Here is a 27,051-nt window from a genome sequence, read left to right on the forward strand (position 1 = left end):
ATCCCATTTTAATTTTCCCCAAATATCTTGAAGTTTCATAGGTATATTTCCAGTCCTTAAAAGCACGCTTCAAACTTTATTTAGTCTTTAGATCCCCCCTTCTTCGTTTTGCATGAGGATATTCCAAAACATTTTTCTTATCATCTGAAGGTGAATGCAGCCAGGGAAGTGTGCATGGGATGTGGCTATGGAGGACCCTCTTTTACCCCTCCTGGGAAACCTGCATGCTCGATCACCTCCCTGAAATGCCTGTACGCCAATGCACGCAGCTTGGGGAACAAACAGGAAGAACTAGAGATATGTGTGCGGTCGCAGGGCCATGATCTCATTGCCATTACAGAGACATGGTGGGATAGCTCGCATGACTGGAGTGCTGTCATGGCTGGCTACGTGCTTTTTAGGAAAGACAGGCCAGGAAAGCGAGGTGGTGGAGTTGCTCTTTATGTGAGAGAGCAACTGGAATGTATTGAGCTGTGCCTAGGGGTGGATGAAGAGCGAGTCGAGAGCTTATGGGCAAGGATCAAAGGGCAGGCTAACAGAGGTGACACTGTTGTGGGTGTTTACTACAGGCCACCTGATCAGGATGAGGAAGTCGATGAGGCCTTCTACAGACAGCTGGAAGTAGCCTCACGATCCCAGGCCCTGGTTCTCATGGGGGACTTCAACCACCCCGATATCTGCTGGAAAGACAACACAGCTAGGCACAAACAGTCCTGGAGGTTCCTGCAGAGCATTGGTGACAACTTCTTGACACAGGTGGTGGAGGAGCCAACAAGGAGAGGTGTGCTGCTGGACCTCGTACTAACAAACAAAGAAGGACTGGTGGAAGATGTGAAGGTTGGGGGCTGCCTTGGCTGCAGTGACCATGAGATGGTGGAGTTCAGGATCCTGCGAGGAGGCAGCAGGGCACCAAGTAGGATCGCAACCCTGGACTTCAGGAGAGCAAACTTTGGCCTCTTCAGGGACCTACTTGGAGGAATCCCATGGGTGAGGGCCCTAGAAGGAAGGAGTGTTCAAGAGAGCTGGTTAATATTCAAACATCACTTCCTCCAGGCTCAAGAGCGGTGCATCCCTATGAGTAGGAAGTCAAGCAAAGGAGGCAGGAGACCTGCATGGATGAGCAAGGAGCTCCTGGCAAAACTCAACCAGAAGAAGGAAGTATACAGAAAGTGGAAAGGGGGACAGGCCACTTGGGAGGAATATAGGAACGTTGTCAGAGTATGCAGGGATGTGACGAGGAAGGCTAAGGCCCGTTTGGAATTAAATCTGGCGAGAGATGTCAAGGACAACAAGAAGGGCTTCTTCAAATACATCAGCAGCAAGAGGAAGACTAGGTAAAATGTGGGCCCTTTGCTGAATGGGGTGGGTGCCCTGGTGACGAAGGATGCAGAGAAGGCAGAGTTACTGAATGCCGCCTTTGCTTCAGTCTTTACTGCTCAGGCCAGCCCTCAGGAACCCCAGACCCTGGAGGCAAGAGAGAAAGTCTGGAGGAAGGAAGACTTTCCCTTGGTGGAGGAGGAGTGGGTTAGAGATCATTTAAGCAAACTTGACACCCACAAATCCATGGGCCCTGATGGGATGCACCCACGAGTGCTGAGGGAGCTGGCGGACGTTATTGCACAGCCACTCTCCATCATCTTTGAAAGGTCATGGAGGACAGGAGAGGTGCCTGAGGACTGGAAGAAAGCCAATGTCACCCCAGTCTTCAAAAAGGGCAAGAAGGAGGACCCAGGGAACTACAGGCCAGTCAGCCTCACCTCCATCCCTGGAAAGGTGATGGAGCAGCTCATCCTGGAAGCCATCTCCAAGCATGTGGAGGAAAAGAAGGTGATCAGGAGTAGTCAGCATGGCTTCACCAAGGGGAAATCATGCCTAACCAATCTGACAGCCTTCTATGATGGAATGACTGGCTGGGTAGATGAGGGGAGAGCAGTGGATGTTGTCTACCTAGACTTCAGCAAGACTTTTGACACTGTCTCCCATAGCATCCTCATAGACAAGCTCAGGAAGTGTGGGTTAGATGAGTGGACAGTGAGGTGGATTGAGAACTGGCTGAATGGCAGAGCTCAGAGAGTTGTGATCAGTGGCACAGAGTCTAGTTGGAGGCCTGTAGCAAGCGGTGTCCCCCAGGGGTCAGTACTGGGTCCAGTCTTGTTCAACTTCTTCATCAATGACCTGGATGAAGGCACAGAGTGCACCCTCAGCAAGTTTGCTGACGATACAAAACTGGGAGGAGTGGCTGATACGCCAGAGGGCTGTGCTGCCATTCAAAGAGACTTGGACAGGCTGGAGAGGTGGGCAGAGAGGAACCTCATGAAGTTCAACAAAGGCAAGTGCAGGGTCCTGCACCTGGGGAGGAATAACCCCAGGCACCAGTACAGGTTGGGGGCTGACCTGCTGGAAAGCAGCTCTGCTGAGAAGGACCTGGGAGTGCTGGTGGACACCAAGTTAAGCATGAGGCAGCAATGTGCCCTTGTGGCCAAGAAGGCCAATGGTATGCTGGGGTGCATCAGGAAGAGTGTTGCCAGCAGGTTGAGGGAGGTGATTCTCCCCCTCTACTCAGCCCTGGTGAGGCCCCATCTGGAGTACTGTGTCCAGTTCTGGGCTCCCCAGTACAAGAGGGATGTGGCACTACTGGAGCAAGTCCAGCGAAGGGCCACAAAGATGATTAGGGGACTGGAGCATCTCTCTTATGAGGAAAGGCTGAGAGAGCTGGGCCTGTTTAGCTTGGAGAAGAGAAGGCTGAGAGGAGATCTTATCAACGTGTACAAGTATGTGAAGGGAGGGTGTTGAGAGGATGGGACCAGACTCTTTTCAGTGGTGCCGAGCGACAGGACGCGAGGCAACGGGTGCAAACTGAAACACAGACACTTTCATCTGAACATGAGGAAAAACTTCTTCACTGTGAGGGTGACAGAGCACTGGAACAGGTTGCCCAGAGAGGTGGTGGAGTCTCCTTCTCTGGAGATATTCAAAATGCGCCTGGATGCAATCCTGTGCAATGTGCTCTAGGTGACCCTGCTTGAACAGGGGGGTTGGACTAGATGATCTCCAGAGGTCCCTTCCAACCTCAGCGATTCTGTGATTCTGTGATTCTGTGAAGTGGGAATTCTGAATCACCAGAACACTGGGAACAAACCACCACCTTCTCTCTGCTCTTTCAATCTGCAAATCACTACTGATAACATCGGTAATATTTTGTGCATCTTCCTTACAAGGGTGTTTGAGGTGATGGGCGTGGAAGCATTCAGTGCATGCACAAATTTTCAGTAGAAAGTTTCAAACTTCTTTGAAGCATCTTTCTATACATCACCAAGATGTTCTGGAAATGTTTAGGAAACTATTTATGTTTTTCAGCATTCTTTGTATTTCTAAAACATGACCTTTTCATCTTTAATCTACAAAGATTTATCAGTCATTTCCATTTCTTGGAGCATAAAAATTGACAAACAGTTTTATTTTTTCCTTGATATACACCATATATCCATCAAGCACAAACATTTCTCACCATAAAGTCTAGTTACTTAGACTGATTTTTAAAGCTATTTGTCCTTTTGAATGCAATCGCAAACATTTTTCAATGATACTAAACATTTTAATGGCTAAATGAGGCTAAACATTTTTAATAAAACCATGAAAATAATGTCTTTTTATACTATATTGTTCTCAGACATCCAAAACTAAGTTGACAATAAAAAGTATTAGATTTTTACAGTGTCCTGTGCACCACATAAGTTACCTACAGGTACTTTCAAATTCACTGTATTCAGTCAGAAAACAAACTTTGAAAATCATTGTTCTTGTTTTCTAGCTGAAGAAGTTGAAAGACTCTACTTCTAAATTTTCGTTCTTCATAACTCTACTCTGATGACTAGTAACACTTTTATCTTGAAGCCCATAATCTGACCAGAGCAGACATTACATGCAATACTTAAAGAAAGTGGTATACCATACAACTCACTAAAGGTTAATTCCGATTCTAATAATGTATGGCAGTAGCTTGGCTTTATTTCAGGAGTCTAAGAGATGAATCTAAAGTTTATGGTCACCTCCTAGCCATTGGCATAACAGTCAAATTTACCATTTTGCATGTGGCAGGCAGCCAGCTGCCAGGGAAGGAGTGGATAGGGTAGGGTACCAGCAGGAACATGGGCTGAGGGGAAGGTTCAGGGACAGTTAAGTGCAGGAATCTTGTCTTTTTGGGTATTGCTCTACAGGAGAAAAGGAAGACATCCAGAACACTTCCAGTTCTACTGCCAAATACACTTGTTGATACTGTAAGTTGAAATGGGTTATTAGCAATACATACTGCCACTCCATCATCTTTTTTGATTTACAACATACTGTCCTACGAAACGGTGTATTTCTTACCATAATGCCTAGTTCCCAGTCATGGCCCATTTGCCCTTTAAAAGATTAGGACTTACCTGAAACTGATCCAGAAATTACTACATAAAATAAATAAATAATAATAATAATAAAAAAAACAATTAAAAATCCAAAATGAAAAAAGAAAAGCCTTACGTGCGTTTCACTTGGATGGCTTCTTCAAGACAACCCTGTGACAACAATGCTTTTATAAGGATGGCATAAGTACGATAATGAAACTCATTCTTCCCTTTCATTTTCTGGAAAACATTGTAGGCCTCTAAAAAAAAAAAAAAGTGAAAAGCCCAAATGAAGTGTCAGATTGTGATGATGTTGAACATAAAAAGAAGCTACCTTTTCATTGAAAAGTTTGTCCTTCTCTTACATCTTTGAGCCCAAAGCTGTTGTTCACAGCTTGTTCAAAGTTGCTTGTTCATAACAAGCAGCTAACGCCTTACTCCATAGAACAAAGTTTGCTGCTGCTGTTTTTCTATATGTAGCTGTTTCTTAAATATTCACACAAATGGTTAGAAGGGGAAGACTCAGGATTTTTAAAGCAACACCTAATTCTGGGGTATATAGTTACAGTGTCTGGTGCATGATCACAACAGCATTTAACAAATAATATAGGAGGTGATTCCAATATGGGGAGATCAAATTATTTGGCTATGACAAGATTTATACAAAACATACAATTTACAAATATACAGATATTTAACAAGTAAACTACGCTGCATTTGTTTGACTGATTAACAGTTTTATTTCATGCATTCACAATAACTGTCAGTGTATGAAAAGATGTTACCAAAAGGAGAAAAAATGATAAGCACACTTTTCAGTCATTTATTTTTCTGAAACAAGATTATGCAGCTATAAACATGCAGCTAAAACTGCTATCTAGACAGTAAGGAATGCTAGAAAGCTGTGTTAAGAACCACAAATGATCTTTAACATTGAAAACTTTGTGTGTTTCATTTATGAAAACTCAAAAAATAACCACCTTGCTAATTCAACTTTAAGCCACAATAATCTTTAAAACAACTTTTCAGAAATACTTTGAGTAGGACTACAAATTTAACAGCTATGTGAGAAGTTTTCTTCTTATACTTTGAGACTAAAAATGAAAACAGCTCATCTGAGTCTTACTGTCACACAGGAAGGATGATACTAATAGCATTTGCTACAGCGTGTTGTTGAGTTTTAAATTGGCATTCCCAAAATCAAAACTGTCGGTATGCCTTTTAGTTGAACGTCTTTAATCAAAGAGAATCCATTAAAAACTTCCTAAAATGTAGACGCAAAAATAACTATGTATGAAATTCATTACACAAATTCTTAGACTGAGTTAATATGAGAGTTACATTGCCATCCAAAATCTGCTAGGGACGCTTTGAGTCACGTTAAATATACATGAACTGAGATAAAGGTCGAGAATGCCACAGTAAAAATTAAATCAAGCTTGACGTATCAGTGAGTTTTATGCACATGTGAGAAAGACGGAAAGAGAAATAATGATTAATGTTTGACATTACAATGGCATTGTCAACCAAAAAAACAATAATCCAACAACGGCGAGAGGTAGGCAAGGTGTTAGAATCCTCCCCCTTGTTCTCTAGTAGGCCTGAGTTGTTCTGCCTGTTACAATGCGCTGCTCATGTAAGAAATGGCAGCATTTGTAAAGGCATGTTCATACCTAAATTTAGTAAGAAAGACATTTTTTCTTCTGAAGTCTGAAGTATTAGTAGATTAGCAATCATATTCAGCAATAACAAAACACCCTTTCACTAGTGCAAGGCATTACAACAGTAATTAATTATTTCATTAAAAAAAATACTGACTGGTGATATGTTCCTCCCTTGTGCTCATAAAAGCCTGTCTGAATTTTACTTTTTAAGCCAAGAATTCCTTACGTTTGGAGACACCTACAAAAGCTCTGCTAGCTTTGGACAAAACTAGCATTTCACCCAGTTTTACATATTGTTTCCCACTGGCTGGATGCAAAAATGGACTTTGTCACCTGCAGAGATGATGTCAAGAATGTTGCTATCAATGATCACAGCCCACAAAATATAACGGACTACTAGCAGTTGTATTTTATGTTTTTATTTTAAACTAGTCTCACTCTGTATAGATGTCTAAGACATATTTAGTTTCCTCCTCCTCTCCAGTTGATCATCTGTGACACCAAAGGCACAGGCCACTTTTCTAGAAAGAATGTTATCAAATGCATTCAATTAATTTTGTCTTTTTCTCAATGTTTCCCAATGAGAAATAGTTCTGCTATTTTCAGTATCCTTTGATTCCCAAAATTTACCAGTGTGAAAATTAATGTTTTCAGGAAATTCTTATGTCTGCCATAATACATAACTCTTAAATACAATCCATATCCAGAGTATGAGTTGTACCCCCTATATATAGAATATGCAGACTCCATCTCAGACTTCTCATCAGTGCTCCTGGGACTCAATAACACCAGTGTCATTTCACTGCCAGCAGAAGTTAACTGTGTGAATGACTGTCAGATTCTTCTTTTAAACCCAAACCTTAAAAATATGTGGGCAGAAGCTGCAAAATATATTGATGACACTGGGAAAAGAAAAGAACTAGGAAATTTGTATTTATAAATCTTAGTATTCAGCAATATTTTTTTTAAAACTATTTAATTCATTTTCTAATATGCTTTCATATGAGACACCTAGTTCCATGTCATAGCATAGGCAAAGAAAATAAAGAATATTAAAATATTAAGATGCTCTGCACCTTGGCAAATGCCAGAAATGGACTCAATTTTTTCCCCTTGAAAGGCACCAGTAACACTAGTTCTGACTCTCTGTTACCATGTTTTGGTATGAGATGGAAAGGTATGGATTTCTAATGAGTTCAACACAGACTGAGCCACAGGAACTAAACTGAGCTACACTCCTCCCTTCCAAGGCAAACGGCTCCTTTTGAAGGCAAATATCCAACCATAAGTTAATTCTGTTTTCAGTTGAGGCAAGGAAATTTGTACGGAAGAGGTATTCATTTTTCTTATCAGGACTGATCCCAATGATGACTCAATAAGCCTGTTTTATCTGTAAAGTGGCACCCAAAGGCACAGGGGTTTTGAAACTGTAAACTGTGGGGACATTGGATTTGATCTTTTGTTTACAATCAATATATTATAGCTTAAAAGAACACATGCTTTTAGCACCAGCTTTCTTTAGGAGAGAAGAGGAGGAGGAAAAGGTTTGCCAGCTCTTTAGAGAAATGCAGACAACTTTAATCCTTGTTGTAAATTAGCTAAAGATGCAAAGTGATACATTGAATCCTCCCTTCAAATAGGAATAGCCTTGCAACATTAAAACTAAAATAAAATAGACTAACAGATAAAGGCCAGGAAGAAGGACAACAATGATCATTTCCATAACACACATCTAATTAAATCCCATCTAATTAACTTCTTTGTCAAATCTGTACCTTAAATAAGATATCTAAAGTATCTTATGAAACCATACTTGATCTATTATTAAGACCTCAAAAGCAGAGAGAAATCCAAAAAACTCTGAACAACTTCTAATGGGTAACTTAAATTTGTCCAATACTGCTCTTGATATTAATTCCTCCTCACTGTATTTCTCATGTCTCCATACCATAAAACTTGTGACCAAACACAGTTAGATTTACTGGGAACCATACAAAGACCTAAAATAGCAAGAGGGAATTTTTAGCATTGATCCCATATATAAATTTAGTATCTGATGTTTAATGGATACATTTGAAAATAACTCAAAAATACAAGTTGAACAAAACGATCACCTAGAACGTGGTGTGTATTCAACAGTATAATGTAAACTACACAAGAACATGCCTGTAATTTTAAAATTGGCAGATTCACTGAAGATTGACTTTCAAATATCATTTAAAAACACCAGCATTTCAAATGATATTTTAAAGATTTTAGCATTGGTACTTCTCATATCAAATTACTGAAGCACAACATTATCACGTAACATTATCAGGTATCCTTACTAAAATACTAGCAAACTAACTTACTAGCAAAGGTTGGCAATCTGTTGCTCTGCACCTAAGCATTTTTTAAAATGTAATGCTGAGAGGAAAAACAGAACCCCCAGGTTTCCAGTTTACCTTTTGCATTATTTTTCTTGCAAAGCATCCTTATTTTCCTTTCTTCCAAATTAGCAGCCCTTGAACTTGCATCATCTTCTTGTCTAGGCTTTAAAACAAAAAGCTTAGTTAAGTTACTGTAATGCTATCTGTTAATATCTTCCAAAGGAAAGAAATGTTTGCAAAAGTATTGCTGGCACAGCACAATGTGCCAGTCAAGTTAAACTCAAATTACCTTAGGTACCTCAAACGGAACAACCTGACCATTTTTCTCAAATATATTTGCCATTAAGAGTAACGTTTTCTCACGAGGAACAACATTTTCTTCTTGAATTTTAGTCCAAACAGCTTCAGCCTTTTCCCAGTCACTGTTGTTGTCTGAAAAAAGATTTAAGTCTTCAAATCAAAGCATGTTTACAGTATATACACTCAGAGTGATTCAGAAAAGGTATCTTTGGAAAATATTTCATCAATTAATCATGTATTTCCACTTCATATGTGAATCAACTTGAAACATTCCTTTTCACTGTCAGTATACAGAAAATATCAGAAGATGCAAACAGAAAAAAACCCTAAATGACTGTACAAATTTTTAAATGAATGAGAAATCAACTAAAAAAAAAAAATTACAGTTTTCCTCCAATCTCTTCAGTTCCAATATTCTTTGTTGTTAATTGCAAAAACAGTTGGAATAAAATTTCAAAGTCATTACAAAACATTAACACTCTAAGGTACCATTAAGTTCTATTCTGAAATTCTGGAAAAGAAGTCCTCTAGGAATGTTGCTAATGAGAGACAGTATCCACATTCCTGAAGTTTACCACTTTCAAGTCAAAGAAATGTTGTGGGCCTTCAGGCTTTCCTTTTGCTAAGAAAAAAATATGCATATCTGAAGAGTGTAAAAGATACAAGTTTTCTAAAAGAGAAAATTGTAGCAAAATTGCTACCAAACTCACAGACCAATTCACCTGTTCTGAACAAGAATAGCAATTTATATGTGCACAAATGTACAAAACTGCAAACAAATAGAAAAGCTGGACTTCTTGTGAAAGAAAAGGGCTACTTAGAATTTAACTTACTATTTACATATAGCAGGTGGTTTCACATGTCTCCTATCAGAAGTCATCAGAATAGTAATGATTCCTAGTTTTAGGTCTTATTCATGGCTACCTATTCCCAACATCTGCTAGCCAGAATCTCTGTCAGTTCTGTATCTTTATTCAGAATCTCAGAAATTAAGAGATACATGGAAAAAAGGCAAAGACAGAAGGTGTATGATGGAATGAACCATTTGCATGGCATCTCTCAGCTTATAACAGCAGGTTTTCAGTTATTCTTTACCTGTTCAGTTAAGGAATTTCAGTTGTTTTTTTCTCAACTAGATTAACTTGCTCATGATTTTGATGATCAACAACCAGTATTCTAGATGGAAGATGCCTCTGAAACTGTCTCACTTTGCTTAGCCGAAAATTGTACCATTTCTGTTTAAAACTTGGCAAGAAACCTTGTAGTTGCAAAGGTCATAATGCTTAGTCTGGGAGTCAACAGCTTTCTGATATAGGAATATTCTTGAAGGAGACAGATTATATAGTCAAAGCTCCATTGGACTGAGCCATAGAATGAGGAGGCAAAGCTGGAGCAGCCACTTGGAAGCAGCTCCACAAAGATGGCATGAAGGCCACAGATACTTTCTAGCATTGTTACAAAGCTAGTTTTTCAAAGCACCAGAGATAGCAAACAATATTACAATGCAATATTGAAACATCACAGTGAAACATTTTCTTCCCCAGCAGCATCGGATTTAGGTAGGGAAAAAAACATGGATAGGTAACTGGACTGGTTCAAGATACAAGCCCACTTTTGACATGGCTCCAGCCTCACTTCAGCTTTGCAGAAGAGGCAGTGAACTCAGTGACTACCTTAAGCCAGATAAAAGATTGGTTTAAAGAATTGGATGCTGTAGGTGACATTTTTTAGGGACAGATTATGGCAGTTTAAAGAGAGAAAAACAGAGAATGTGTCTGACAGGTTTTCATGTGTTTGTCCCTCTATTTGGCACTTGGGATGCCCCATCTAGCGTACTGTGTCCGGTTTTGGGTTTGACAAGTATAAGAGAGATGCTGGCAACTTGGGCAAATTCAGCCATCAAAATATTTAGGGGGCTCAAGCAAATACAGTAAAAAGTTGAGGAAGATGGACTTCATGCAACTTGCAGAGAGCATGCTAAAAGGGTATCCAGGTGTTTTCTTCAACCACCTATTCGATGGTTATAAAGAAAACTGAGTCAGACTCTTCCTGGAGGTGCACAGCAAAGGATGAGAGGCGATAGTTACAAGTTGTAGCAAGGCAATTTCTGAGGCTGGTCAAACTCTGGAAGAGATCATTCAGGGAGACTGTCGAATTTCCACCCTTGGAGGCACTCAAAACTTGACTAGACAAGGCTGTGATCTACCTTTCAAGTTGTTCTAGCTCTGAGCAAGGGTTTGGCCTAGATAAACTTCTGAGGTTCTCTCCAACACAAATTTTTCTGTGATTCTACCAGCTGAACATTTTGTTTTTATCATTTTTGATCACAGCTTGGACTAGACTGTAGATTTTTCTTTCTTTATACTTAAAATGAATCTAAAGTTGTGGTTTAGGTGTATGCTGACAACTCTCTACCATACTTCTGCATGGGGCAGCTTTGACAGATGATCTAAAATGGTTGAAAGCAGGAGTGTGCATGGTTTTTGTCTTTTATGGTGACAGAAAGCCACAAATGTTTTCCACCTCTTTGAGTAGATGAAATTGGTTGTGTCTTTTCTTGCTGATTGAAGAATTTGTGTGACAGAATTTGATAAATTGTATATTCTTAGATTCTCTTCCTAGCAGACACACTGTCAGACTGAGTCACTGCTGGAGGGGAACAGGCTGCCTGTGAAGAAACAGGAGGACTTCCTCCTGTTGAGACAAGATTGTTTTTCAGGCCCAGTTGCTTTATGATGGTGAACCAGCATGTGGAAAGCCAGAATTGGGTAATGCTACGGTTTGGTTTTGAAGCTTTCTGAAGTTGTTCAGAAAATAAGAAGGAACAAAGTTCTCATAGGGTCCCCAGCCACTTTTTTGTGGAAGCACTCATCGCTCTTCTGCTTGTGGTAAGTCCAAAAGGGAAGCTTCCTCTTTGCTATATGAAAATAAAAAGGGGGCTCTAATAGTATTTTATTTAGGGTAATAACATTCTGAGGAATACATGAGGAGCAGCCTAAAATTCTTTCAAGCTCTGATGTGAATTTTTCCTTGAACAAATATATCAAATTGCTGTAATGGCTCCTTAAGAAATATACAGGACACTACATTTTATGTAATCATTCTGAAGTATGCAGCTATCCCTCTAATGCTAATTTTTTTATGTTCTGGTTTACTGTTTAATGTTGTTTAATAGCTAATCTTAAGAACACAGAATGTTTTTCACAAAATTTTGAAATAACTAGTATGAGCAAAATTTCCAGTATTTGTTATGATGTATGATACAGTACAATACACTGAAAAACAGAACAATCACAGACCGAAAAATACAGAAAACAAGAAATTAAAACCTCTACAGATGCATCATACAGTTTAAGACCATAGTATAAAAAACTTTCAATCAAAAAAAAATTTTGTTCCAGTCTCACAAATAATATGCAAGTTAGGTAGTGGTCAGTCACGTAAATTTAAAAAATCTGCACCTTTCAAAATCAGATCCAATTACAGTATGTTCCAGATCTTTATCAGCTATGAAGGTGTATAATAAATTAACAAAGTTGTTGTTCTTTAAGCATATTAAAACAAAAACAAATTTTCAAATCAGAACATAAGACAATAACATGGGATGGAAGACTTGTACTATGTAATTTCTACGATGCTACTGTGTTGAGGTCTGCAGATACAGAACTCCTGCATTCTCACCTAAGATGAATCAGAAATTGTGTCCATGCTAATTCTATACCAGGTCATCTCCTCTCCAATTCAGGGTTATTTCCCATTTCCAACCACAAAACAAAGCAAAACAAAAAACCAAAACCCCACTCTGATTACAACATGAAAAAGATCAGTTGCTAACTTACCACACAATTGAAGGAGATAGCAGTACATCTCATCTCTATCACATTCAAATAGATTTTGAGTTAATTCTACCAAATGTTCCAAAGTCTCCATCTTTGAAAAGAAACAAGAAAAAATATAGTTATACCTCAGCCAAAACACTCAATTATTTCTCTATTTATATGCACTTATATGCAGTGCGCATTCAGCTAAAATAATATTTCTGTTTAAGTATACACCAACATTTACACATAGGATTAAGTTCACATCAGCCTGCCACACATCCTTTCACAAACAAAAATCTGCACAAAAAAAAATTTCAAAATAATTATTCTTGAAATATAGTCCCAAACATGTAGAAGACATGATGAGTCACATACCTGATTAGATGATATACACTTTTTTGCAAACCACTGCAACCTTCCAGAGTGTGCTCTCAAGCCTGGAGTCTGCAAAATAACATTTCCAGAAGAAAAAACATTACTTAACATAGAACATTCTCAGCAAATGTAAACATAACTATATGTAGTCATAATGGAAGTTCACATTTTTCTTTAATATTAATGAGACTATGAGCTTACAATCAATCAAGTTCCACTTATGAGAGATTTAAAATTGTGACCATATTTTATTCAAGGCATTTTCCATTTTGGTTGAACACTGTTGTTTGCTATGACAAAAAGTATTGTTTTAAAATATGCTTCAGATAAATAGAAATACTAAATTATTTCTACTACTGCAGTAGAATATTTCTATTACCCATAGTAAGCATATCTGTTACTCATGGTAAAGAATTAAACCAAATGTTTGTAAACTGTCTTCACAAGGACAGGTTCATATTTAAAACCACGGTAGGATTTCAGCAACTGGAAAACCTTGCCTCTCCCATCTTAACGGCAACATTTGGTACTCCTTCTCTGCTAACATTAGTAATTTTCTTACAACTATTAAGATCTAAAAACACTATTGTTTTTTGATTTTGACTTCTCTTCTACTGTTCAGTAAGAAAAAAACCATTAAGTTACAGAGTACTAATCGCACTATAACCAGTTGCCAATGCAGATGCTAGGTGTACTAAGGTAATTCCTGTGCCAGAAAAGAGCAGAGGCTTTCTCTAAGCATATCTACAAAGGAAATGACATGATATAGTTAATACGCTGTGGTTCTTTCTGTCATTAATCTTCTCAGGTTAGATGAGCCTTTGCTTATTCATTCCTTTGAGTAGACTACAGCCACACAATACACATTCTCTAAAAAGCTGCAAGTCTTTGGAAGCTCCACCTAGTATAAACTAGGTGTCTGTGCCTTCTCAGCATGGCAGACCATCACAAATACATCGGTTTCTCCACTCTCAACAGCAACACTTTATAATAAATTTAAGAAAATTTAAAATTCTTACAGAAAAATGTTACAGGCGTTCCATTGTCTAAGTCCATGGCATTTAGAAAAATTATAGAAAAATAACTGTGTGCAAAGCATCCTGTACTTTCATGTCTTATCCCTCCCTTCCATACAGTACTCGAATTTTCTTTCCTTCTCTGTACTGTCTTGTTTCAGCACAAGGATCATTTAGGGAAGAGAGGACTCTGCTTTCAGTTCAGTGGTCTAGATTCACATTGATACAACCAAAAGTGATTCCAAGAAAATGTCTGCTCATCCCTATATAGGCGCATGCTAGTGTTCTGACTCTTGAAGGGTTTTAGCTGTTCAGATATAAGTAGTCTCTACTTTAAGCGTTTAGTGCAATTTCTACAATTCAAACACAATTCTTGCAAAAAATGCAAGAGGCAGTTTGAACAAAAAGCTGTGAAAAATATTGAATCTCTGTTCCGAAACAGTGTAAACAATTACCATTGAAGAGCCAATATACCTTCTGGCTTTTTAAAACAGACAAATAATATACTTTCTCCTGTTGTCTCCTCCAACACCTGAATTTGTAAAAGTACAATTTTGTAATTCTTTTGTAATTACCAATTACCTCTTCCTGTGATAACTCAGCTTACACCAGAAAACCAGCACGTAAAGATTCAGTTAAAAATATCAAAATTTGCTAGAGATATAAGAAACAGTGCTTTGCAGAGTAAATATCAGGGCCTATCACCTTGCCACTCATCCAAACCAGTTTATGCAATCACTGAAAGGAATTTAAAACAAAACACACACACACACACACACACACACACCCCAGCCAAACCCCAGGACCCTAATCCCCCCACCCAGTTCCTGAGCGCAGACAGTCTTCTCTGAATTTCACTGTACTGGAAAAATAGTCTCAAACAAGAGGTTATAGAAAAATAGTGGCTTCTCATGGATTCAAAAGTGGTATATAATAAAATCTAAATGGAAAAATCAGCAACTATCTGCAAAGCAAAACTGTGTTTATCTCAGTTATTCACGTTTATAGGTATCTGTTCAGTGCTTTTCTAAGACCCACTGGGCAGTTACACATCAAATATGCTGAAAACTGAGCCAAGAATTAACATCTTACACAACAGGCTCTTGAAAATGAAAAAGAAAATAGTATGTTGCTTGCATTTGTAGCTAATCCTCTTTGGGACATGGCAAAATTCAAATGCTGAATTCACGTACAACTTCCAATACCATTGCTGATCCGAATGCCAATGAACTCAGCAGCTCCAAAGCTACAAACTTTTTATAGTAAATCCTTTCCTGTTCAGAAATGATTGATGCGTCTGTCACTACACGGACAGCTGAATTATACAACAGATATCCTTGTGTTTCATTTTGAAATTGAGAAGTGTTTTCACATACTGCAGGTCTCAAACATCAAAAGAACATCTAGGTCAGATTAACTAAATCTCCAGGGCTTGCCTGATAGTCCATATTTGTAGCTTATCCCTTACCATCTTAGGGAATTTTAAACATCGCATTTAGCAGGAAGCAGACTTTCTTCAATATAGCAGACTAAAACAGAGAATAAAAAAATGCAAGGACTACAAAAAATTTCAGTAAAAACCTGTTACTCTAATTACTCTTCCCAATTTCTATTTAAAATACTGCTTTTGTCTCTTTCAGTGGACAAAACAGATCTATATTTTTGAGTTTATTAATATTTTTATTATATTTTGTCTTTTTTTTGCATTTTTAAGAAATTCACTACCTTAAAGAGTAAAACAATTACTGAGAGTCTCAAACAACTAATGCAGTGTATAAACTAAACATGGATGGTTTGTTTTTTTTTTTAAATTCTCCTGGAGTATAAAACAGCTGTACTGTATCAGACCAAAGATGCATCTAGCTTTTTATCCTCTTTCTGACAGTGATCAAAAGCAGATGTCTACGGGAGAATACAAAATGAAGGAAAACCTATGCAGTACTTCCCCCTTAGTGCTCTTCCATTCTCCAGCAATTTGTGGTTCAGTGGTTCAGACTGCTTCCAGTAAAGAATTTCTCTTCCACGAACTTTTCTGGTTGCCTCTGGAACCCACACAGATTTATCATCCCTAACACTTTTTGGCAAAGGGTTCCATGCCTCAACTACTCTCTGCAGAGAGCAAACAAACAAAACCCCACCACTTCTTTGTTTTTAACCTAGCTTCTGCCATCTTTGCTTGAAGCCCCTAGATTTTGTACTGTAAGACAATGAATTATTGATTTTTTTTATCCTCTCCATTTTCACTCATGATTTTATACAAATGATATCTAAAATATGTCCCTGTTCCACTGTTTCTTTTCCAAAGTAAGGAGAACTCACCTACTTAGTCAATCCCTACTACTGAAAACATCCCATACTTTTGATCACCTTTGTTACTATCTTCGAGGTTCAATATGTATTAATTCATTCACTGATTCTATACCTTCATGCACAGAAAGGAAAACTAACCAGAGAAAAATAAACCTGCTGCATCTTTAGATAAACTCTTGCCAAGGAAGCATTCAAGTCATGTGAATGCAATGATTCCAACACATTGAAAACACCTGATGGGGTCTCACCTTTCTCAGAAAAAGCCATTTCAGACAGGCAGCTGAAGGGTTCTAATCACTAGAAATTCTCTTCTGTACTAACATTTCTATTTGAGCTAATTTCTGCATAATACACTTGAAAGAAACAGACTATCCAGTGAAATATTGGCCTGAGAGAATTCTATTTGATGTTTTTCCAGATATTTAAATACTACCATAGAAATAGTTACGTTTTGTTTAGTGTTCTGTAATTATTACAGCTAGTAAAACAATACATCTATATTCTATATTAATCAGCACAGGACAAAACCTTCAAAAAGTTTCTTCTCTAAAGAATTTCAACTTTACCTTTATACAGAGGGTTGTTTTTAAATAAAAAACAGCTTTTCAAAAAAAAGGTCCTTTTTGAAAAAGCAACCAAATAATTTACAGAAGAAATATAGGGAAAATACTTCTTCACTTCTCTCTAGTCTCTTAAAGCAAACTGAGGGGCTTTCAGAAAACTGAAGTGTTGAGAGTATCCCAGAATGGTAACACTTTTGCTGTAGCTGGCTTTGGATGCATAATTATTTGAAACACGCAAAAAAATTTTTTTTGACATACATGTCAGAATGAGAAGATGATTACTGTGTGGTTTTAACCCTCCAACATTGCACTTCCAAACTATTGTTTTTTGCTGTTTGGCTCAATCTCATCTGGTTGGCAAAATAAGTGTTACACATCCTAGATGCCTCCTGGACAACTTATTCTAGTCTTTCACAATGTAAAATTGCTATGGATAACACACTCATTTTAAACATTCAAGTTTAATCCTGCCCTCCTTAACTATTCTTTATTTTCTTTCCAAAATCATCCAATCTTTTCTTTGGAAAACAGTTCTATGATAACTGACAATCCAACCATTACTAAAAATATTCAAAAGAAACAGCCTAGTTTTATAAACCCCATCAGTACTGCACCTTCTGATGGTATTTTTTGGACAGACAGATCCATCCATCCCTCTCTTTGCAGCTGAATAATCCAGTAATAATAAGAGACAGCTAATGCTGCTAAGAAAGAAGAGAGTTTCACAATGAGTTATATCACAGCCATAACAGACTTATGTTACCAGCACCAGAACCAATTACCGAGATTTAGATACCAAATAAATGCCTTGCAATAAAATTTGTTACTTTTCCAAACAGACAGCCTTAAACAGACAGCTATGAGAGCTGATGTATGTCATTCCTAACAGCTTTCTCCAATGTAAGCATCGCTGAAAATAACAGTTGATGGCAAGTTCTTAATTTAATGACAGATTTTTTTCCTTGATTCCCCCAAAATTTCTATAATATCTCAAAAAATTCCATGCAGCTTCAATGAAGCCAGAGATAGTTTTGCACAGCACCTTACTTGAACGAATTTTATTTTACATTGAAAGCTGGTAAGTGAACACTTGCTTGAATCCTCCTCTATGTTAACTCTCGGCCAAATTCCTCACTTTCACTACGAAGTATGTGTACTATTTAATCAGGAAGTTATAATGAACATTTATATATGAGTTTCTGCATCTTACATAATAGACTGTTTACAGTCGATATCAGATGGTTAAAATAATCTTATACTTCTGCTACACTTTCGCCCATTATGAAATACTCCTTTACTTTCAAATAATAACGTATTAGTCTTAAAAAAATTTTGATTTAAAAATGTTTAAAAAAAGATAATAAAAATCTAAATAATTTAAAATTTCCCTTCAGATGAATGAAATAAGTATACCACTTTGCTGTATTTCTTAAGTTATAATCTTTATATCATAAGTGAAGTACCACTGTGAGACATACAGAAAATGCAAGAGACTGATTTGATTCTCAGCTCTGCATATATCAACTTTTAGACTACACAGTAGTTCAGAAGTTTGTAAGAGATGTGAGCTTTAAAGACCAAGGAGCTCTTAAAAAGGACTGTGCATTAGAAAACTTCTTTTGTATTGCAGCCATCAGATTGTCCAATAAAATACATTACATTGTCCAATAAAATACACCTCTCTGTAGAAGCTTTGCTTTTCTTAAAGCCACTGCACTATCAGGATAGTATTACAGCTAGGAATATCTATGGCAGGGATTGTCCTCTAATGGAAGTAATGCTTTTTCTGCAAGTTCATTTTCCACCTAGAAAGAAGGCATGCTCTTCTGGATTTCAAAAATGGTTTTGCAGCGATGGTATGGAAAGAGATCGTCATTTGCTTCATTTCATTCTTTCCGAACAGTTCTCAAGGTTTTGTTTTGTCTATAATTAAGATGGGATTCCTCTGAAAAAAAAAGGGGGGGGGGAATAATTGCTTTGTTCTTTGTAAGCAATAATGCTGATTTAACGAGAAGCTGATCTGAAGCATCCTGATATTTGCACAACTATTCAGCCAAGGGACAACTATAATAAAATTTGAATACAATTGAATCTGTACCTTTAACATGACAACTTTTCAGACTAGGGCAAGTACTCCAGAGTCTGAGTTCTGAAAATTATGAGTTGCTCCACATACAAGTTATGCCTTCAAAAACTAAACAAGTATAGAGTATTTGATATATTATTTGTATTGTATGGTATTTAATGAAAGACAAATGGCCACATGCCTACATGATTATCCCTCCTATATCTCCTGTTGGGAGTGATTACATTCAAGTTCATGTTCTCCTTTCTGCCTATCCTACAGTCAACTGAGTTAGCAACTAGACTACTTGTACTGGGTTAATTTTTTACATAAAAAACAGCAGTAGTTAAAAATGAAAAGAAAACTCAAAGCTTCCAATCTCCAGGACTTAACACTTACAAGAACAGAATGGTAACAAATTCCATTCCTAAAGGTGTTTTCCTGAGCTCACTAAAACACTGCTAGACTGCATCAAGGAGAGGGAAGAGAGGGAGCCACCCAGGGAGAGGGATAAAACAAATCTGCCACTGGAGGCCAGCTGCTCTCGTTGGAAAATGTACGTCAGCTCTCGTTGAGAGAAGTCATGAAAGACCAACTTTTACTGTTTACTTTGTCCCTAAAGTAACATCAGTTAAATAATTTGCTAACTTTATAACCAACACAGTAATTACTATTTGATGAATAAGTATACACGACCTGACTTCTTTCTTTTGAAAATATCTTTAAATATCCTCTGCTAGGCGAGACTAAGATGAAAACAGAACTGATTATTTTCCCAAATTATCAGAAAATAAGTAGGAAAAGGCTTTAAAACATCAGCTTTACTGATGATGGCTGAGTCTGATGTATATTTAAGTACTATTGGAATATTCCAAATTTATCAGTAAGATTGCTGAAAGAAATTATGAAGTAAAATATTACTGTTTAATGAATTTGTAGAGTAAGAGAAGTTCACAAAAAATAATCTTGCTTAAAGAAAGGGTGAAGTCAAAAATACAAAAACTCTGCTCAAAAAATAAAATTCCTTGAGGTTGTTCTGGGCTCAAAAATTTGCTCTTTGCATTCTAATGTGGTTTTATGTTGTAGGATGAACCCTAAAAGCATTAAAAACCTCAGTATTATCTTCTCTCTAACAGAAAATCCCTGGAGCTAAGAACCGATGCACAGCTCTTACCAAGGTCCCATCTTCCAAACACATTACCCCTCTCCTTTTCCGGAAGGAACTGGTTCAATAGTCATCTCCTTTATTTTTCTATCAGGAGCAATGAATTAAAATTCACTAAAATTTACTTACTTGAAACAAATTAACCTACTTTTCTTTAAAAAATATATATAAAAAAATCAATATTTAGGAACTGTTAAATAACATGCACTGAACCAGTAAGCACATATTTAACCCACATACACATATGCATATACATGTAGGAACAAAAACAAAATACAATTTCAATAATAGCTGTATCAGAGTCCAGTTTCACAGGGAGAAGTAATACTTTTATTAGACTAATGGGACTCAGTAATAAGAAAAAAATAATCTTTTCTTGTAATTATAGGGCTTGTGTGCCTAAAAGCTCTTCATCCTTTCCCCTCCCTCCCAGCTGTATACAGTTACTCTAATAAAAGCTATTACATCTCTGTATAAACTACTCCTCAATCTCAGACCACAGTATAACTACCTTTCTATTACAATTCACATTAAGCATTCACCAACATTTAAATTTTGTTCTAATCACTTCTCCTCTTTTCCTAACTGCACCGAAAAAATTCTTTGTAGCTGAATTCTGACACTAGATATAATCATCATTAAGCCACACATTAAAAATATAAATCCTGCTGCTACAAATCAAGAAAGCATCTTCTTCCAATAGTTTTATCTCCAGCATAAAATCAGCAAAACTCAATTTTACGATGTAGATTTTTATAAAAGCAATCTGGATGAAAGAGGGCTGTAATCTCTCAATATCAAGTAGAAATACTCTCGTTTTTATGGTAGATTAAATCCAATGGCAATTGGCATCTTGAGGCCTACTGACAGTGGATGTCAAAATTCTTTGCTTAAATCTATTTACCTCCAGAATTAACCTGACATGTGTTGATAGATATATTCCCGTACACTAAACTTTAGACTCACTCCAAATAGTTCTTTCATCAGGTCTTGAATTTCAACAGCAAATACATTTTTTTACATTTATTCACATTGGAAGGACATTTCAGAAAAAGTATCTCACATCCATCTGCCTCTCGATTCTTCACAAACACATCTTTTAGTGAGCTATGGTACAATATATTTAACTCTAAGGCAGAAGATGAGAAAACTATCTGCAAGTCAATTCTGGTGAAAAGACTTCTGAAGCGGCGCACTATGCACTGGACTTTCCAAGGGAGGTTCCTCCTGTGGTCGCAACCCTACGCAGCCCAAATTGCTACGGAAATTCTGCCCTATGGGTCCGAGATCTTTTACTGTCTCCCAAGCATAATAATCCTCTCTCTGCTTTCACTCGCAGGAAAACTACCAATTAGACAGAAACAAGAGCTGTAACTCTCTTACAGAAGGAACCATTTTAATTTATTGGCTCATTAAATGTTTAATGTAGAAAGATTTCAAGAAGTATCTGTAATAAAAAAAAGTCAAGCTTCTCTACAAACTCCCTAGTTTGTATCACAAGAGTGCATAAGCTTCTCAGATGATTAAAAATGCCAGTGATCTGATAACTGTTTTTTACAAAAGTATTTTGCTATCCAATGCTACAACCTCCCTGCCCTGCAACAGTTTCCTTACCTTGAAAGGAGTAGAATTAAAGTTGTAAAGATTGTATCTTGACAGCGCAGTGCTAACAGAAAGCTAGTATTAAAATAAATGCTAATATGCACATTCTTAGAAAGACCTAGAAAAACAGGAATTCATGTTTACAGATTTTTGGACAGGTACAGGGGCAGAAGAATGAAAGAAGATTTAAGAGGCATCTCGTTATTTTTTTAAAGTGTTCCATGGAAAGAGGAAATATTCACATTTTAATCAAAAAACCTAGTTTATGAAGTATTTTTGGCTCACGTTAAAGAAAAGAGAATCATGCAAGTCAGTAGATAATGCCGCAAAGACAGAAGAAGTCAGCTGCCCTTGCAACAAACGATCTGAAGAGTGATACATAATATTAGGACGATATTTTTACACAGAAGAGACTGAGATTACTTGATTCATGTGAGTCTTCAGAAAAATAAAAAATTGCAGAATAGTTCTAATTTTATATACTTTTTAAAGTGTCCTTTTAAGAAAGGGTTACCTGAAGAGACGGACAGGACTATCTAAAGAGACAGGGCCAGGGAAATTTTAGGAAACTGTTGCCAGCCATGAGAACTCGAAGTTTTAGATGCAGTTGTTTACAGTATTGTACAACCTTAACACAGCTGCTGTCAGCAGTGCTGCCTGCACCATCACTGGAGCACGAACTCGCAGAGGTTTAGTTCTGTTTGCATTACACTGCCATTCCAAATCCTAGCTACTGCTTTTTTTGCACATTTATAAAGTAAGTTCAGAACAAAGAGCTTCAACCAGTTAAGCCATCACAACAGATTAAAAATTACAGAGAGGTTGATCAACTCTTCTACTGAAAGATTAAAAAGATTAATAATGTAAGATAAACACTCATTAACTATTTTATTCTTCTGCTTTCTTTCTCTGGAGTTCTGATAATGCAAGTTTTTGGTTTTTTGGTTTTTTTTAAGAGGGACTTCATACATGAATATACAAATCTTTGATAGTTTACTTACTTTTTACTTCATATCTTATGCAGTTAACCTGTACTTCTGAGAGGGGCTCATTTCCACTACAGAAGGATTCATCACTGGTTCAGAATTTTGCATATTTTAGTCACAGGTGTCAGGTGTTCATTTTTACTTCATGAAAACATAGTTCAGACTTTCCTTAAGCAGATTTTAAGAACTGCTTGCTTGAATCTCTGCTGCAGGACTGTTAAGAGTACTTAACTACATATAAACCCTGTGCTTCTACCAGAAAGAGCCAACAGCAGTCTAGGCTATAATGTGGCGTAACTGCACACAAATTTAAAGAATATTTTGACAATAGGACTGAGCATGAAAAATAAATGAAGGAAAAGGGTAAATCTAGAAATATTTAATCATCATGAAGGCTAATGGCTGCAAGTATGAGTTCATAGTGCAAAATTCAGAGATGACTTAACAGCTAAGTTGGACACAAAACTACTATATTCTAACTGTTTTAGGTAATGAAACCATTTCAAGATAAATTTCCACACAGCATATAAGGAAAAAGCAGATTAATGGCTGGAGTGGGGAAGGAAGCAGATTTTCCTAAGGTAGTGTAATAATCCCTTTTTCTTTTCCCCCTCTCCTGAGTGACCTTCTCAACAGTCCAGTCCAGGAGAAGCCAACAATGGGTTAAACATAAGGGAATCCCAGTTTCCCAGTTCTGACAACAAGGGAAGAAGCTATGGTTTGGACAACAAATAGAGGCAATTGGCTCCAGCAAGTTCCCTAATCTTTTACGTACCAGGCTTATGACAAGAGTACTGGGCCAAGAAATTTTTCCAGACTCCAGGTTCTACTACTGTATTTACCAGCTCTGGAGCAAAACACATGAAAAACTACACAAGATCTCTCTCCTTGAGAAAATTTAGTTAGATGATACCAAAATAAGACAACATTTTAGAACATGATAGGTAAAGAAAATATTTTTTTCAGAACGTACTTCTGTGCCAATCCCATTTAATGAAACTTCACCTCTGCTTGCAGGATTTTCTTTTAGCCTTTAGTTTTAACATATTTAGTTAAAACCAGAAGGTATTCACTTTTTTTTAAGACAAAATCTGAAAAACAAAACTGAAGAAAAAAGTCAATTAAGCCACAATTTTCCAAAGTAACCAAAGCTGAACTTGACGACATAAGAAAAGTTCTCCTGTGCCAATCTAAGGGGAAGAAAACTGTACCCAACCTCACGGTAAGGGGCGAGAAAAGAGATGTACCAAACTGTTTGGGTAAGATCACCTTTGAAGGACTTGGGAGAAAAGTTGACTTTATCAGTCGAGGTACAACTAAGAACTGAAGACTAAATCATGCTTGGATGCAGTACTGCACCCAACCCCCTCTACTCACATAACTCTCCAACAACGCTTGTTCCCAATGGAAAGCAAGTGGGCATCTACGAGCACATCCTTCTACCAGCGTAGCTCCAAGGGCTCATGAATCTCCAGGCATGGCTAGATTAAAAGAGTTAGGTGCATTTTTTGCCTATCTCTTTCCTCCTTTCTATCCACCTTTAGTTGCCTTTTACTCTATCATTCTCTGCTTAGTCTTGCTGTTCTTCCAGTCTATTCAGCAAGCAGATGCGTCCCCAGATCTTTCAGCCTTCTTGCTATGACAATCTTCCACAAGATGAGCTATATACACGCATGCACAACACATCTGTTACCAGATCATGTATGTACACAACTCTGCAACCTCATTTTTATAATCTCACTCAAATCTTCCCCTTTTGCCATTCCTACTTTTGTTTCCCAGTTACATTTTACTGAAGATTGAGACATGTTATTTGTCTTAGCCCAGGGCCTTGAGCTGCAAATTTTCAAAAGCAGTAGCTCTCACTAACTTTCACATAAGCATCCAGCATACATCAGATTTCTACAAATGGCAAGAACAGGCCAGTGGTCTCCAGTAACACCCCATTTAACAGATCACATCCCTCCACGGTCTTTGCTCCCTTAGCTCCTAAAGGAGCCATCTTCCAGCTTCATTACTAACCCTTTAAACGCTCATATAATAAATGATATTAGTAAAATCAGTTGACCACCATAATCAGCAACACATGATAAAAGTACATGTTGAAAGGTAATCCATGCCTAATATGCAACAATAACTTCTAAAAATAGAAAGTGGCCCCAAATTTAATCATCTTTGCTGAATACTATTTCACAAGAAAGGAAAATAGAGAAACAATCTGTGATGACCAACAAGAGAAGGAATTTGATTTCAGAAACCACTGGATTAGAGAAAAGGATAAACATACACCTGGTACTCCATCTTCCACATTATACACGTTAAGGCTTCAACAATAAAATAACCTCCCAATGAAACTAAACAAAAGCCAATAGTCAATTTGTTCTGGGTTAAAACAATAAAAGCCACTTGCTGCTTCAGCAAAATACTGATTTTAAGAATCATTTCTTCCCTTTCAGAAAAAATTCTTTGAAAATACTTAACATATTGTTATATTATGTGCTGTTTTAAGTATATTATATATAATTCATTTTTTGACACTTCATCTACTGGTAAAATACATGCACAATATTCCTAGGCAAATTCCTGTATTCCTAAAAATTCAGGAATTTAGAACATCTTCTCAACAGCATATACAAAACTCAAATTCAGACTTTAGGATTTCCTGGTCTTACTTAGCTTCCGTAATCTAAAGAGCATAGAAAGTGAAATAAAAGAGCCAAACTTCCATTTAGTCTCCAGATACTAAGTGTTCAGCTTTACAACTAAGTCTGTATGTTAGTGGTTACTAATACTTTATGATCAATCACCAAATACCAAATATTTGCAGAGATAAATTGGTACCTATTAAAAAAGGACAAAAATTTCAAAGCAAGAACAATCATAATTTGGTTACTATCCTATTCACGACTGAACTGTAGCCATTAAAAGAAGTGTTAAGAAATTAAATGCCAGTATTGTGAAAGACTGAGTATTAAAGAAACAGATGCTAAATCACACAAAGTATCAAGCCTCCTATTTGTTTACTATTATTTCCAATTCTCACCAAATTTCACCCTTGTTCTCCCTCCTACATGTTTTAAGCACTGTAAAAAAACAAAACAACAAAAAAACCCCCCACAACCAAAAACTCAGTGTGTCATCTTCTGTTAGATACTAACATTTGTATTCTTCTGTATTCTTAAGACTTCATGAGGTCCAAAAAACCCTCTCAAAACAAAATATCAATGCTTGCCTTCAGAAGTGCTCAGCATTTTTTATAGCAGAACAATATTGTTTCAGCACAGGCCAGCAAGGAGATCTTCAAAGATTTTTTAAATGCCAGAATTCTATTAGCTAGTAATTCAAATAAGTATAACTGGTATCTCAAATATTTTTAAGTGAATTAGGAAAAAAAATTACTTTGTCTTAGGAAGGAAAAAAATAGACAAAAAGTTAGGTCAGAGTTGTGTATGTACATAACACAAAAATGAAGTGGACAAAGTATTGCCTCTCTGCAAGATCCCACCTCCCACACATGAAATCGAAAACTTATGCAGCATTTAAAAAACATATTACTGTGTTAAGAAAAATAATCACAATCTGGGCAGACTCTGCAGCTGCCCCTTTGACTTATCAATTTCAGCAAGCACAATTTCAATCAAGTCCAGATAAAATATACTAATCCTAAATAGACCAAGTTTGTCACCTACCACTTCCTATAAGCTGCTTACTATACTGAAAGAGAGAGAGAGAGAAGAAATGCTAAATTAAATGCCAAACAGTAGCAGACAGCACTTGTTTGGCTGATTAACTTGTAGACAAGCATTACAAATAAATCTGAGCATGGTCTGCAGCAAGTTAAATTCCAGTGCTTTTAAGAACAAAGAATTCCTTCGGAAAGAGGATTAGCAACTTTACACCCAGGAATGCCAGTTTAATTTAATTGTTCCACAATCCGATATTTAATATGCAAATATCATTTTGATATGTAACAGTGAATTTGACAAAGTAAGGAAACAATTTCAATATACAACCAGACTGTCTCTCTTCTGAACTGTAATTATACACAATAAAGCTGGTCGAGGCTTTTTTTTTTTTTCATTATTGGGATTGAATTCTATTAACATGAATCAGAACAAGTCTAATTAAAGGTTAAAAACTTCAAATGTTTCTAATTAAGAGTCTAAATAGCTGCACGATTAGAGTAATATAGTTAAAATCCCACCTCAATGACCTTCCTGGCCTCTTTGTATTTTCCTGTTTGCAAGAAGGCAAAGAAGAGATCATAAAGAGCCATCATGTCACCATATTCTCTGCTTATAAAATCTGAAACTAAAGAGAGAATAAACCTCATTAATTTACTAAATATACTGAAACATTTTAACACATAGCCAGACATTAATAGTGGGATTCTCCAAGAAACACAAAACTCCAAGAAAAATCCATAA

The 27,051-nt window shown here is 37.0% G+C and overlaps 1 protein-coding gene across 2 annotated transcripts in view; it reads right to left on the reverse strand.

Annotated features, from left to right (window-relative positions):
• Window positions 1-27,051, reverse strand: part of LRPPRC (leucine rich pentatricopeptide repeat containing) — a 98,768-nt gene that overhangs the window by 19,062 nt on the left and 52,655 nt on the right. For both annotated transcript variants that reach the window (XM_067293149.1, XM_067293150.1), the window contains exons 25-30: window positions 26,829-26,935; window positions 12,918-12,986; window positions 12,561-12,651; window positions 8,711-8,853; window positions 8,497-8,584; window positions 4,525-4,648 (exon numbers count right to left, since the gene is read on the reverse strand). In XM_067293149.1, coding sequence (XP_067149250.1) covers window positions 4,525-4,648; window positions 8,497-8,584; window positions 8,711-8,853; window positions 12,561-12,651; window positions 12,918-12,986; window positions 26,829-26,935 — 622 coding nt within the window. The remainder of the gene's footprint in view (window positions 1-4,524; window positions 4,649-8,496; window positions 8,585-8,710; window positions 8,854-12,560; window positions 12,652-12,917; window positions 12,987-26,828; window positions 26,936-27,051) is intronic.

The sequence above is a fragment of the Apteryx mantelli genome, chromosome 3 (assembly GCF_036417845.1).
Source record: "Apteryx mantelli isolate bAptMan1 chromosome 3, bAptMan1.hap1, whole genome shotgun sequence".
Classification (NCBI taxonomy): Eukaryota; Metazoa; Chordata; class Aves; order Apterygiformes; family Apterygidae; genus Apteryx; species Apteryx mantelli.